We start from the raw sequence: 13,816 nt of genomic DNA, 5'->3' as shown, positions 1-13,816 counted from the left end.
ACTCCCCTATGTTTGTGAGTTCCTCCTAATCCTAACCATTCATATGTGTTAGGTTCCTGTATATTACAGTTACTGTAACTATTTCTCTGCTCTATACTGCAACATAATACCAGACTCAATAAGCACATATATGTGTACACCACCATCACACCAGCCTCAGTGGGCACATATCTGTGTACACCACCATCACACCAGCCTCAGTGGGCACATATCTGTATACACAGCACCATAACAGCATCCTCAGTGGGCATATACCTGTATACACAGTACCATAATACCAGTCTCAATGGGCACATATCTGTATACATAGCATAACAGCATCCTCAATTTGCACATATCTGTATACACAGTACCATAACAGCATCCTCAATGGGCACATATCTGTATACACAGTACCATAACAGCATCCTCAAAGGGCACATATCTGTATACACAGTACCATAATAATTTCATATTTGGTGAAACAAGACACAAATTTTCTAAGATTCCAAATTTTAGCTTTGACGATCCAGAGGAAAGAACACAGGACCCAACGGCAATTCCTTCCTTAATCCATGTCAGTCAGCTTATGTACTGTGATCAATCACCCATTGTGCTATTTACAATCATAAACTCCCCTATGTTTGTGAGTTCCTCCTAATCCTAACCATTCATATGTGTTAGGTTCCTGTATATTACAGTTACTGTAACTATTTCTCTGCTCTATTCCACATAATTCCACCCACCTTCAGGGGCGTATCTATGCATTGGCCAGGATGGCACTCACTAGGGGCGCTTGTTGAGGAGGGGGCGTCGCCCGACGGCCCACTCTGGCCCAGCACCCTTTCTCATCAGTAGCTGCTGTCACACAGTGACAGCGCGTGTGGTCGCATGTGTGTGCGGCAGTGGAGGCAGGGGCTGGAGATGCCTAGCCTGCTGGTAGGGCCGTGCAGCGGCACCAGAGCAGCCTTTATGTCCACAGCACACGGTCCCGCCCCCTACCCTTCCTCACTGGCAGCTTCTCACAAGCTAGTGCGGGATGTGCTCACACTCAGGGCAGTGAGTGCCGTTGTTGCTCCTCCACGGTGGCCATGTGGCTGTGAGCCTGTGCTGCCCACAAACTCAACCACCCCCAGGGAGTCGGGAACTACACATATGGGGGCTTTCCGACATTGCTTCACAGCTCTCCCTAGGGACCGCCTTCCTTCACCACACTCTCCTGGTTCCCTGCACTTTTTTACAGGACGAAAGAAAAAGGCCAGGTACCATTGGGTCACTGTGTTTTGGGGGTAATATGGATGCGACCACAATGTGATTGACAGGCAAGACTGTTGCAAGGCGGAGTTGTGGCGTTGCGGGGGTGACGCTGGGCAAACGGGGCCGGGCAAGTTTTGCAGGGTGGTTGTGTGACGTCACGCGTCACGCAGATGAGGCTATAACAGGGCAAAATGACAGGGTTTCAAACAACGGGGTAGATGTATGTTAGTTTGTTATTGGGGAGAAGTGGTATCAGCCCACGTTATATATGCATTGATACCGCTTCCTCCCCATGTATTATTGCGGTGATGTGTGCTGAATGACACAATGCTATCTTTAAGGCAGCACACCGTTGTGCGGGGCAGTGTAAGAATGGTCAGTGGCACAGACCATTCCAACGCCTGCAGCTATCAATTTTGACAGCTGCAGGTGTCACTGCTCCATTGACAACCACTGTAGCGACTGCCAGCTCCAGGATGCACACGGGAGATCTCGCGGTAATAGCGAGATCTTCCGCATGCGCACTGGAACCGGCCAGGGGGTGAGAGCATCAGGGATCGTTGGAGGGAATTTTCACACCCACACTCTGGCAAACAAGATGTTCTTACACCTTGTCGCTATTGCTTCCTGCTTCGCCTTGGTAAATAGGCGAAGCGGGTAGACTTATACGGTATCATACATTCCCCCCAAAGTGAGACTAGACCAACCATGTGTGAGGGGGAGGTGTGAGTGGAGTTGAGGGAGGTTTAAGTCAAAGTTCTAAATACAAAGTGCAATTATTCCGAAAATGTAGTGGTGGGGGCGGGGAGGGGGGCCCCAGTCCCTTACTTTGTCAGGGGAGAGCAGACCCCTAGATACACCCCTGCCCACCTTCACCAAATCACAAGTTTCTGGGGCAATTTTCCCTTTACGATGTGATTTATGTAGGCCTGACATGTACCACCTCCTACAGTGACATCACACAGTGTCTAGTTCTAAATTGAGTTGCTTTGATGAAATCATGGGTTTGCAGGACAAGATGGCAGCATTTATGGAAGAGTAGTTTGCACTAGCAGATGGTGGAAGCAGGACAGCATGTTTGCTAAGTAAGCAGTGTCAGTGCATCTAGTTGTGCAGAGCTGTTCTAAAGCAATATTAAATTTTGGGCAGCAAAACGATATCATTAGATAGAGGGAGCAAAACATGCTGTGTGGAGAGGCACGAAGCCAACTCCATTCTGCAAAAGGACTTGAATTTTGTACCAGCTCAGAGTATTTAGTTCTGTGTTTTATGGAAATTTGCAACTTTTTAGAAGTTCCCCTAGATCCGAGTACATTTCTAGCCACATTAAGGTCAAGGCAAAAAAAGAAGCACAAAACTGCCATGTGTGCTAAAACTTGGATGTCACCTCTCTCATGATGAGAACTTGAAGTTAGCAGATTCATATTCCGATAGAGGTGAGTAGGCAACCGTCAAGACACTGGGGTGTCAAAAACAAGACATTTTGGGTTGACCTTTCAGAGTATGTTTCAGAGGGATCTGGTCTGAAGATCGACACTGTCTAGGTCGAAAATGTTTAGGTCGACCACTATAGGTCGACAAGGTTGGAAGGTCAACAGGGTTTCTAGGTCGACATGTGCTAGGTCAACAGGTCAAAAGGTCGACATGAGTTTTTCACCAAAAAAATCTTCTTTTTTACTTTTTCATACTTAACGTTCCACGTGGACTACGACTGGAACGGTAATCTGTGCCAAGCAAAGCAGTAGCGGAGTGAGGCACCTTGCCCGAAGCATGGTGAGCGAAGCGAGCCATGCGAGGGGACACGGTGCACTAATTAGGGTTCCTGGTCACTCTACGAAGAAAACAACACCAAAAACCCTCATGTCGACCTTTTGACCTGTCGACCTAGCACATGTCGACCTAGAAACCCTGTCGACCTAGTAACTGTCGACCTATAGTGGTCGACCTAAACATTGTCCCCCTAGACACTGTCGATCTAATGATCCACACCCTGTTTCAGAGACTACAGAACAAGAATTGCATGCAGTGCCAATCTTACACAGCTCACCAAGATAACATTATTATATTGCAAGCTAGAACGTCTCAGATTGTATTATAGTCATACAGCTCTTGAAATGAGAGGGACACTGAAACTGAGATACTTTTCTTCTGCATTTACAATTCAAGAATTGTCAAAACCTGAAATGAAGGCAATAACTTATAAGTGAATTGTTAGATCACAATCTAGCAATTTCCTAGCAATGTAAGATGCTCCGTCATATTTGGCATTTTCCACTGAGATTTCTGCTGATTACTATAGGCGTTTCATCTGTTACAGATGTAATATACCTCGCTCAAAAAGTACAATCGCTTGTCTGAACTCTCCTCTAAATCCTACTTAGAAGGAGAAAAACCCCATCTGTGTGGGATGTGAATGTGTTGCATGACAGTGGGCGGATGTTGAATGCTGAGTGATTAGGAGAATAAAACATGTTTATTTGTTGAAATGGAAACAATCCACAAATGACAAGGGAGTTTTAACATTTAAGGGGGGTACTCACGGAGCGATCGCTGCTTAAAATCTAAGCAATCTGACTAGATTGCTTAGATTTTAAGCACGATCGCTCCGTGTGTAGCCCCCTTAGCGATAGCGATGCGCAGCCCCGCGCATCGCTATCGCTGCACCTAGATTGGCCTGCATGCAGGCCAATCTAGCGGGTCGCTCACTTCACCCGCTGGGTGAAGTGAGCGGCACCCCCGTCTCCCCCCGCACGCTCAGCACAGATCGCGCTGTGCTGAGCGCCGGGAGAGATGTGTGCTGAGCGGTTCGCTCAGCACACATCTCTCCAGCATCGGGCCGTGAGTACTGGCCTTAAGACCAAATCCAATGGAGCTCAAAGGATATCACTGAGGAAATCTTAAGGGGGGTATACACGTAGCGAAGTACCTGTATGCTTAAATTCTAAGCAATCTGACTAGATTGCTTAGAAGTTAAGCACGGATCTCTCCGTGTGTATGCCCATAGTGATAGCGATGCGCGGCCCTGTGCGTCGCTATCACTGACTCTAGATTGGCCAAATCTAGTTAAAGCGCTCATTTCACCGCTGGGTGAAGTGAGCGTCCCTCCCGTCACTCAGCACACATCTCTGGCACACATCTGTACGTGTGTACCCCCTCCCGATTGCCTACACACAGCAGAAATTAACACTTGAAAGTTTGAACTGAAAACTGGAAGTACTAAATGACTAATAACTAGTGACATTGCTGATGCATGAGGCACTCTGTGCCTCCCTTTTTGTGTGGGTGATGATGGGTACTATTATACTACACTAATATATACTGCAGTGACAAGGTGTTTACAACAGGGGCATACTGAGAAAATTCCGTACCATTACAATGAATCTTATGACTGCAATCATTACCTGGGGAGAACACAACATTCACAATAACCACATCAAGTTGTGATACAGTACTAGAATATGACTTGTACAGTACTACAAATATTAATTGTACTGTACTATAACATATTCTACACTATAATATAGCCTATTCTTGCTACAAATTATAGTCTAGGCAAGCAGCACAGGAAATATTGCTGCAAGGCAAACTGGCTTTGCCACGGGCAGAATAAGTGTCTGAGTTTGGATTTACAGCTCAGATTAGCAATGTTCTGGACAGAAATAAGCTTGCATGTCAGTAAGAGGCAGTGACTCCAGATGGGAAACGTATGGTATGTGTTTCAGTGCTAAGCTGACAATGTCTTCAGTACATTTCATCTCTAAACTTTAGCACAGAAAACCACAGTGAAAGGTTGCCCTACAGTTTCTAGGAAATATGAGGGAAACAGCTTTTAAATTCTTCCTGTTGCTAGGCTCTCCAAATAGGAAAAGGGAACACATCCAATAAAGTGACTGTACTCATTTTAACAACGATATTGTCAACAGATAGGCATAGTCAGGGGTATTCAGAGTGGTGGCACTGGTTTTAGAACCGGGAAATCTAATCTCCAAAGCTCCACAAAGGGTCGGTCCCTCTGCATGTAACTTGTTTCCTTGGCATGTGCATGCCCTTCTGTAGCCGTTACTAAATATTTTTCTAGATCAGTCTGATTTTCATCTGTGCTTTTCAGCTAGTAATTTTTATAATCACGAGTCTGTGGCTGTATAGAAGCTATTTAACCTTCCTATAGTTGTATAGGTAAGTTTATTACAGACTCTATGGGGATGATTCATTTCTCTGCAATGTGGTTCTGGAACGGTCGAAGGAATTCTGTGGTGATGTATCTTCCTTCATTCTTCCACACACCAATGAAGATGCACAGGATTATGAGAAAACACAGAAAAATGACAGCCCCATATGTGTTAAGAGTGAAAAAGTTATTGTGGCATGAGGCACAGGAGAGGTAAGGTACAGGTAAGCGCAAACGATGACAGTGCCCCTTACAGTACTCACGATCATAAATGTTTCCCAATAAGAAATAATTTTCATTATGTATCAGTAATGGGTTAGACATGTTAGCAATGCAAACTGCCAGGGTGTTTGCAGGACAACAAGAGTAATATTCATATATGGGTATTCAAAGATCCTGGGATGACTCTTACAATCTATTACCAAATGTGTCATCCACGTCTCCAGAGTCATACTCAGAGTCAGGTCTTCTGTGTGTGCCCTGTCTGCTAAGTAAGAACTGAGCTTACTATGTGGCTGCACACAGTGGCTATGTGCCGGTAGCCTTGTATAGAGCGCTGCAAGCCTGTCACTCAGATTCAGTTTCTGCACATCCCCAGACTGATGCAAGATACTGTAACATGTTCTTATGAACTTTACAATGACAAATGTCTGGGCGACAGACAGCATTCTGAAGACAATGCTTATGTCACAGATTCTATTTAATTCAGTAATACAGACTTTGGTATATAATAACTGTACTAGTGTAGATCACTCCAGATAGTAACAGATTATGAGAATAATCTACAGATGAACAAGCAGTACTGTAGTTTGGACAATCCCTATGACATAAAACTATAGAGGTACTGGTACTGTATTCAGCTTGTTACCTGTGCATCCGGTGATTCCTTTCTTGCCAGAGTAGCCGGGATTGCAATGGCAGATGAATGAGCCTCTGGTGTTCTCACAACTTCCACTTAGACAAATGTTTAAATGAAGCTCACATTCATCCACATCTGAAACAAAATACACTTGTTATCTAGGGTAGGAGCAATGCAACACACAGTGATCATCTGTGCAAAGCAAAGGCTCCCAAACAGAAGAAGTCACACATTCACAGGGGCACATGAAAACCTGCCGGAGTCATGATGGCTCCATTCTAATCACTTGTCTGCCAGACAGGACAGAAATTGCCACTTGCCCCTTCTGACAGTAATATAACTTCTGGCTCCAATGTGAGGTCTATAGCTAGGAATCACATAAAGCAAAAATAGCTTTATTGCATTGTCTTAGAATCTCTATTAATGTTTTTAATCTTATAAATCCCTTTATGGGTGTATATTCTACCATATATTAATTGATATCTTACACTGTTATTGAGCATTACTTAATTTGTGTGTATATGTTTACCAAATATCTCTTTACGATTGTAATTGCCTAATGAACACACACTCTGTTTTCTTTATAGTTTGTTCTTTAATGAGACAGTAAACAGATTAAATGTAATATTCTGAGATATTCCTTGAATAAACCTGAAATATCCCTGTGTACCGCATATTATATAATCCTATTCTGTATTGCATATATTTTGGTTAAAATTGGCTTATTGCAGAACTATCATCTAATGAGCCCAATAGGACAGTGCAGTGTTGTGGAGGTGAGCCTTCTTGCAATAACTCTAAAACTAATTTGCCAATAAATGGGCTTTCAAGGCAAAACACATACGTGATTCATTACCAGGCAAACCCACAACAGTTTCCTTTCCAGTGTAGCTGGAATACAATGTGAGGGTATGCTCACAAGCAAAGGTGTTAAACAGGACTTTTGTGCATTGCAAATACACAAAAGTCTGAGAAAACTGTAATATCTAAAACAGTAACTTACCTAGACAAGTCTTCATATCAATAGACGCCATATAACCATCAAAGCAAAGACAGCGGTATTCCCCAGGTATGTTTGTGCATTGTCCTCCGTCACAGATATTTGGATTATTTTCACACTCATCAATATCTAAACAGAATCAAATACAAATAAATAAATATGATATTACAAATATGTATCTGTTTTGCTACAGTTTAACACTACAATTAACAGAATATTAATACTAAACACTAAAAAACCAGTAAGGTGACATGCACTGTATTATTTGTATATGAAAACAGTTCTGACTAATCAGGAAATTGATCTGGTGAAGAAGCACAGTGCATCTTAGGTGAAACGTACGTTCAGTAGCAAAAACTCTAGACTCGCGTCGGCACCAGCAGAAGTAAAGCAGTAAGAGGAAACAATACATCTTGAGTGAAACGTACGTTCAGAAGCAAAAACTCTAGACTCCAATTGGCGCTGCGTGGGGAGTACAGCAGTAAGATGAAACACTGATCTAATTTTTGTACAGGAATACAGACATTTTCCCAATATTTATCTTTAGTCACCCTCTCATTTAATCCAGTATAAATGTTTCAAGGACAAACAAAAGCACCTGTAGGAATCATTAAGACATTTAGGCCATCCGATTAGTGACTGACCAAGTACCAGTACACTGGTATCTGTCACTTTTTATGTCCTAGGTTTTTAAGGATTTAATAGCGACTGTGCAGGGATATAGGATATATGCTTTTCCTTCACAGGGTAATGACACTAACCTGATACTCTGTATATACTCATAAATTTTCTTGGGAAGAGAAATTATACAGTTTTGCATGCTTGGTCTCAAAAAATAAATTGATTATTGTAATGATATATATAGTGTGTGTGTATATATATATATATATATATATATATATATGTGTGTGTGTGTGTGGTTTCATATAACTTTTACTTGCGACTGATTACCTAGGACACTTACAGGCTCACATATTCTGGGACTCAGACTATGTGTATTTTCCCTTTCCTATTGATAATACTTACCCTTATCTGCTATATCTCCCATATTACCCTAAGTGGATTGGAGGGATATTATTCACCAATCAAAAAATACACAGTTTTGCCTTTTTCAATTTGTTTTGTTTATTTATTTTAAAGGACATATTAAAAGTTATATTTTAATGTAATACTAAACCACCATGTTTAATACACATTTTAAGAGTATGTACAGGAACTTGGCTGATAGAGGGATGAATCCAGCTCACCCCTTCCTGTGGTTACACCAAAATTGCAATACGTTATATGATTTAAACTGAGTAGTGCACCTAAAAATGTTTTTTGAATTCCATATGCCAATAGATTTACTGAATATTTGAAGGAAATACATTTTCATTTTAAATGAGCCATATTTCACATTACTTAAATTCTTCAGTAAAAATATATCCACATATTTCTCACATATTTGCATTTACTGATAAGAGTAAATGGACCTTGGTTATAGTAAATACAGATGTGTCCACATCAGCGGTGGCTCCTAATTATATTTGGTAGGGAGGCTGCCGCTACCCTCGAGCCTGGAGGGTGAAAGCCAGTCTCCTAAATGGATCCGGAAGGTGCCAGAACTGTTGCATGCCCAAATGTCGCATTGTGACTGTCCATGCACAAACCCCCGGCTTCTATGGACTGCATCGACTACAGCCTATAGAAGCTGGATTGGGCTAAGTGAAAGGCAGGGAGTGGCTTCCTACAGGAAGCCAGCTCTCTGGTTATTGCAGCCCCGTCTGGCAGTCCCAGAGGAAGGAAACACCTCCCAATGGTACTGCCTTGTGTGTCTGTGACAGACAGGTAGGACTTCCAATAGAAGTCACTGCCAGTCACAGTGAAGCCAGTGTAGGCTGTAGTCCTGCAGCCCAGAGGTAAAATCCACATACACCTTTGTTCATATGGTGCCAAACAGCTTGGTGTGGAGCACCAGGGGCTTTGCAACTTAGCAGCGCATGGACTTTTTCTCAAAATATGCAATTTTGAGACTGATGTTTTGTTGACATTGTTACAGTGTTGGCATGCAGGTTTTCTTCTCCTTCTGTCCCTAACCCTAACAGTAGCCCTAACCCTGAGCCTCCTGTAAAATGTCACAATTATGACAAAGTCAACATTTCTGATATTGGCATTAAGGAGTCAACACCATAATGAGAAATGTTTTGTCGACATATAATCCGCTGCTGTGCGATAATCTGCTAATGCTGCAGGAGGCATCTGGCATTAATAGATGCCATCTGCATGCTTGTGTGATCTGCTGCTGCGTTCAAAGACACATCATCAGATCACTCCGCGTTAATATCAACAATCTGAGTAACCCTCAATAACTCAGGATGTTGGAGAAATTCACGTACCAGATGCTGGGAAATATGCGTCAGAAGACTCAGACCCTGTCTTTGGCATGCCTACAAGACAGGGTAGACACACACTGTGTTGTAGAACACTCCCCGTCGCTGCTCCCTCCCCGCTCCCAAATGTCTGCAGACCATCACTCACCCCAACGTTCTGCACATGTGCAGTAGGTGTCCTGCGCAGGTACAGTTAAACAACCATCGGAGATGTATGCACATAATTGGTTCTGCTTACATCTGTAGATCTGCCCCACATTCAAAATATCGACAGTAGAGATTGTAGGGTTAGGCTTAAAATGGTGTGTTATGTACCTGATATTCTGTCTGGTGATATGTTGTACCTGTCGACATTTATTTTATATGCCTTTTAAGGGCAAATAAACATATAAGCTAAGGGCATGGGTTTGATTACCAACCCAACTCTGTGTGTTCTCTCTTACAGGTGCTCTGGCTTCCTCACACACTGCAAAGGCATACTGGTAAGGTAATTGGCTATTAAATCAGTGACGTGCTGTGAGGTCAATGGCTGAGGAGGCACTGAATAGTATCAGAGCCAGATTTACACACACATATATGAACACAGTGGTTCATGTGAGCATTAGACAAGGTGCTACAGTATATACTTTGCATATTTGGTCAGTTTTGACTACAATATTGACTAGAATAATACAAATGTGATATTTATAAGTTAAAAAATCTCTTCTTTATATTATTGCAATCATTTCTACAGTAAAAACTCTGTATATACTGGAGTATGATAGGTGATGCTCTGACACCCCCCCCCCCCCCCTCCCCAGTTTGCCTATGTGGGGAGGTATATTATCTGTAAGCACCACCGGAGTAGGGATTGATGTAAATGATTACATTAATCTCTGTGAAGTGCTATACAATATGTAGGTGTTAATTAATAACTTTGTTTAATTTTAAGTCTGTTCAGCACAAGAGGGAATGTAGTTGGGGTGCAGTGAGATCATTCCCAAAAGATAATCTGATAGAGGGTCTTGTAACTTCCCTCTCATATCGATAGCAAAATGACCATACTCTAATGAAAGCTGGATAGCACTGTCAGTAACAGCTTCTTAGGCTGCCGCTCTCACAAACAATGATTTTCAGAAATGTTAGTACCAAATGTCAGCAGTAGTGTAAAGACAAACCTTGAACATGTGCCTAAAGTTAAAATAAAGTAGATCTTTGGAATTCCATCTGTATTTGACTTTTATAAACTCTTGTTGCTGGAGGGTAATTTATTACTTTGCAGACTTTACAATGTAGTACAAACTTCCCCATTGGCCCGTAGCTACGTATTACTCTTTAAAGGGTATATAATTAGCTTTCATGGGCCAACACACTTTTAGTCCAATGACTGACCTTAAGCCACATTGGGTTTGCTGGGCTGGTCTCTGAAACACAATATCTCTAGTTTGTGCAGTTATAGGACACAGCCATATAACTAGGTGGCAAACTCTCAAACAACAAAGAAAGCACACCCTGCAAACATTCAGCAAACCCTTAAATGCTTCATTTATGTTATAATGTCTCTAAGGATGGGGAGGAACTATGATGGGGTATCTAATGTCTGTGTCTGTGGTTGTAACTGTGCTGTATCCAAGATACCCATGTAGTAGACCTGCCCAGGGACTCAATCATTTTGGGTTAGGGTGATAAAACCTATTCTCTGGCACAGACTGCATAATTTAAATTGACCCCTATTACTTGCTCATTAGTAATGACAGTAAGTGACTATAATACACTAGTGTGGTGTATAATTACTGCAATCCAACTTATTATTGTCTCTAATGAAATGCTTTATTCACATTCCTCACATCCCATCAAATATTTATTAAGGGGCCTATTTACTAAAGGGGGGTACTCACGGAGCGATCGCTGTTTAAAATCTAAGCAATCTGACTAGATTGCTTAGATTTTAAACAGTGATCTCTCCATGTGTACCCCCACAGCGATAGTTCATCGCTATAGCTGGTGCTAGATTGGCATGCATGCAGGCCAATCTAGCAGGTCGCTCAATTCCCCCGCTAGGTGAAATGAGCCCCCCCAGTCTCCCCTCACACGCTCAGCACACATCGTGCTGTACTGAGCGGGGGGAGAGATGTGTGCTGAGCGGTTCGCTCACTTCAAGGCTTAGTAAATAGATCCCTTTATTTTAAAACACAGTAAAAATGCAATAAGTACATATCGAACTGAACTGTACACAGTGGCCAATATATCGGCCAATCAATGTATCGCGGGTCGGTCAGCCAGTGTGTACGAGCGATATGTCTGTGAACTCCGTCGTTCACAGACATATCGCGTCGACCCTGCTGCACAGCCACGGCCAATATATCATTAGATATATTAGCACGTCGGTGTGTGTATGACCGCCCGTACACAAGCTGCAGCAGCTGGCGGTGACTGACAGCAGAACTGGGTGGGCATGTATACATGGCCGCCCAGTTCATGATATCAGTCCCCGATGGATTGGGCAGTGCGTATGCACAGCACACTGCCCAATCCGGCTTTAGATAGATCTGCAGATTAATTGAAGGTGTGTACCCTGCATTAGAAATGTGAAAATCTCTGGGGGGAATTTTCAAAGAATCGGTTGAGGCTGCGATCCATGATCACCCTTATCGCCAGAAGGTTTTACGCTGCAAATCGCGCATTAACTAACAATCGTGTTGGCTTGTGTATTGTCTTTCGATGGTGTATGCAGTTAATTTGTGGAGTATTGTGAGGTGTGAATTTAGCTGCAATAAAGCAGCATGTTTGGTGTGAAGCCTGCACAGATAATTGAGATCCGTGAAGGCTTATGTGATTTTAGTGAAATAAAGAGTTAATTAATAAATAAAAAAAAGTGTGGGGGTCCCCTCCCAAAAGCATAACCAACACCGGGCTCTGTCATCCGGACACTGGGGCAGATGTATTAACCTGGAGACGGCATAAGGAAGTGATAAACCAGTGATATGTGCAAGGTGATACACGCACCAGCCAATCAGCTCCCATATGTAAATTAACAGTTAGGAGCTGATTGGCTGGTGCATTAGCACCTTGCACTTAACACTGCTTTATCACTGGTTTATCACTTCCTTATGCCTTCTCCAGGTTAATACATTTACCCCTCAGTATGATATGCCGGCTGTCGGGGGATACAGGGGAAATAAGGGGTGGGGGTCCCCATATTTAATGGATTAGCACCGGTTTTGATGAGGTCCTGGTACCTGAAATACAGGGGGGAAGGTGGGGTGCACAGGGGCTCCAGTATTTACAGCAAACAGCACCGGGCTATTACTAGCAGGGGGTAATGCCACAGCCAGGGGACACACTTGACGAGGTCCCCCAGCCAAAGAATTAATTTCCCCTCAGCTAGTCACCCTTTGCCTTAGAATTCCTCAGAAAGTGGGGACCCCCAATAATGGGGTCCCCTCACAAATATCCCCCAGAGCTACCCCCAACATTGTAACCTCCACTGGGACAGGGACTGATGTGAACGGCCAAATATTCTCTGTTAAGCGCTGCAGAATATGTGTGTGCACGATATAAATAACTGGTAACAAATACATGTGGGTTCCCTCAAATGATGGAAATGTTTCCATTATTTGCAGAGCCGCCATGCAATCAGTGGCCATTACCCTGTTACCAGGTCTATAATTGGCTGTGACTGCCCTGACTGTCAATCACTACCAGCCTGGCTATTGATTGACAGTCAGGGTAGTCACAGTCAATCAGTGGCCTGTTCCCATGGTAACAGCTGCTGATTGGCTGGCATGCAGCACGGGGGGGAAGGGGGTGTTGCTTGCTGGGACATGTAGTTCTCCTGTAAAAGACATTATTATAGTTTAACTGAAGTGCTATCAACTCTGCACCCACTGTCATGGGGTGCTGGGGGACCCCGTTAAGTGTGTCCCCTGGTTGTGGCATTAGCACCACCCCCTACACAAAAGTAAGAATCTGGTGCTGGTATCTGGAAATATGGAAGACCCCCCTCCCCATATTTACAGAATCAGGTCTGGTTTAAAAGCCCGATGCTGGTTCAATGAAATACGGCTGGACTTCTGTGTCGTTTCCCCCCCTATATTACTTGAATTAGGGCCGGCTCACAGAGCACAGTGCAAGGAGGGGGGGGGGGGGAGGGGGGGGGGGACCAACGCCATTTTTTAATCTAGCTTCACTGTTTATTACACTTA

General features: G+C 43.3%; 1 protein-coding gene across 3 annotated transcripts in view; it reads right to left on the bottom strand.

The window, feature by feature from the left end:
- FBN1 (fibrillin 1) overlaps positions 1-13,816 on the bottom strand; it is a 343,784-nt gene that overhangs the window by 67,723 nt on the left and 262,245 nt on the right. For all 3 annotated transcript variants that reach the window (XM_063926051.1, XM_063926050.1, XM_063926049.1), the window contains exons 31-32: positions 7,267-7,392; positions 6,273-6,398 (exon numbers count right to left, since the gene is read on the bottom strand). In XM_063926051.1, the coding sequence (XP_063782121.1) occupies positions 6,273-6,398; positions 7,267-7,392 (252 nt within the window). The remainder of the gene's footprint in view (positions 1-6,272; positions 6,399-7,266; positions 7,393-13,816) is intronic.

Source organism: Pseudophryne corroboree, chromosome 6, assembly GCF_028390025.1.
Source record: "Pseudophryne corroboree isolate aPseCor3 chromosome 6, aPseCor3.hap2, whole genome shotgun sequence".
In the NCBI taxonomy this organism is placed as follows: domain Eukaryota; kingdom Metazoa; phylum Chordata; class Amphibia; order Anura; family Myobatrachidae; genus Pseudophryne; species Pseudophryne corroboree.
This window is presented reverse-complemented; position numbering and strand designations above follow the sequence as displayed.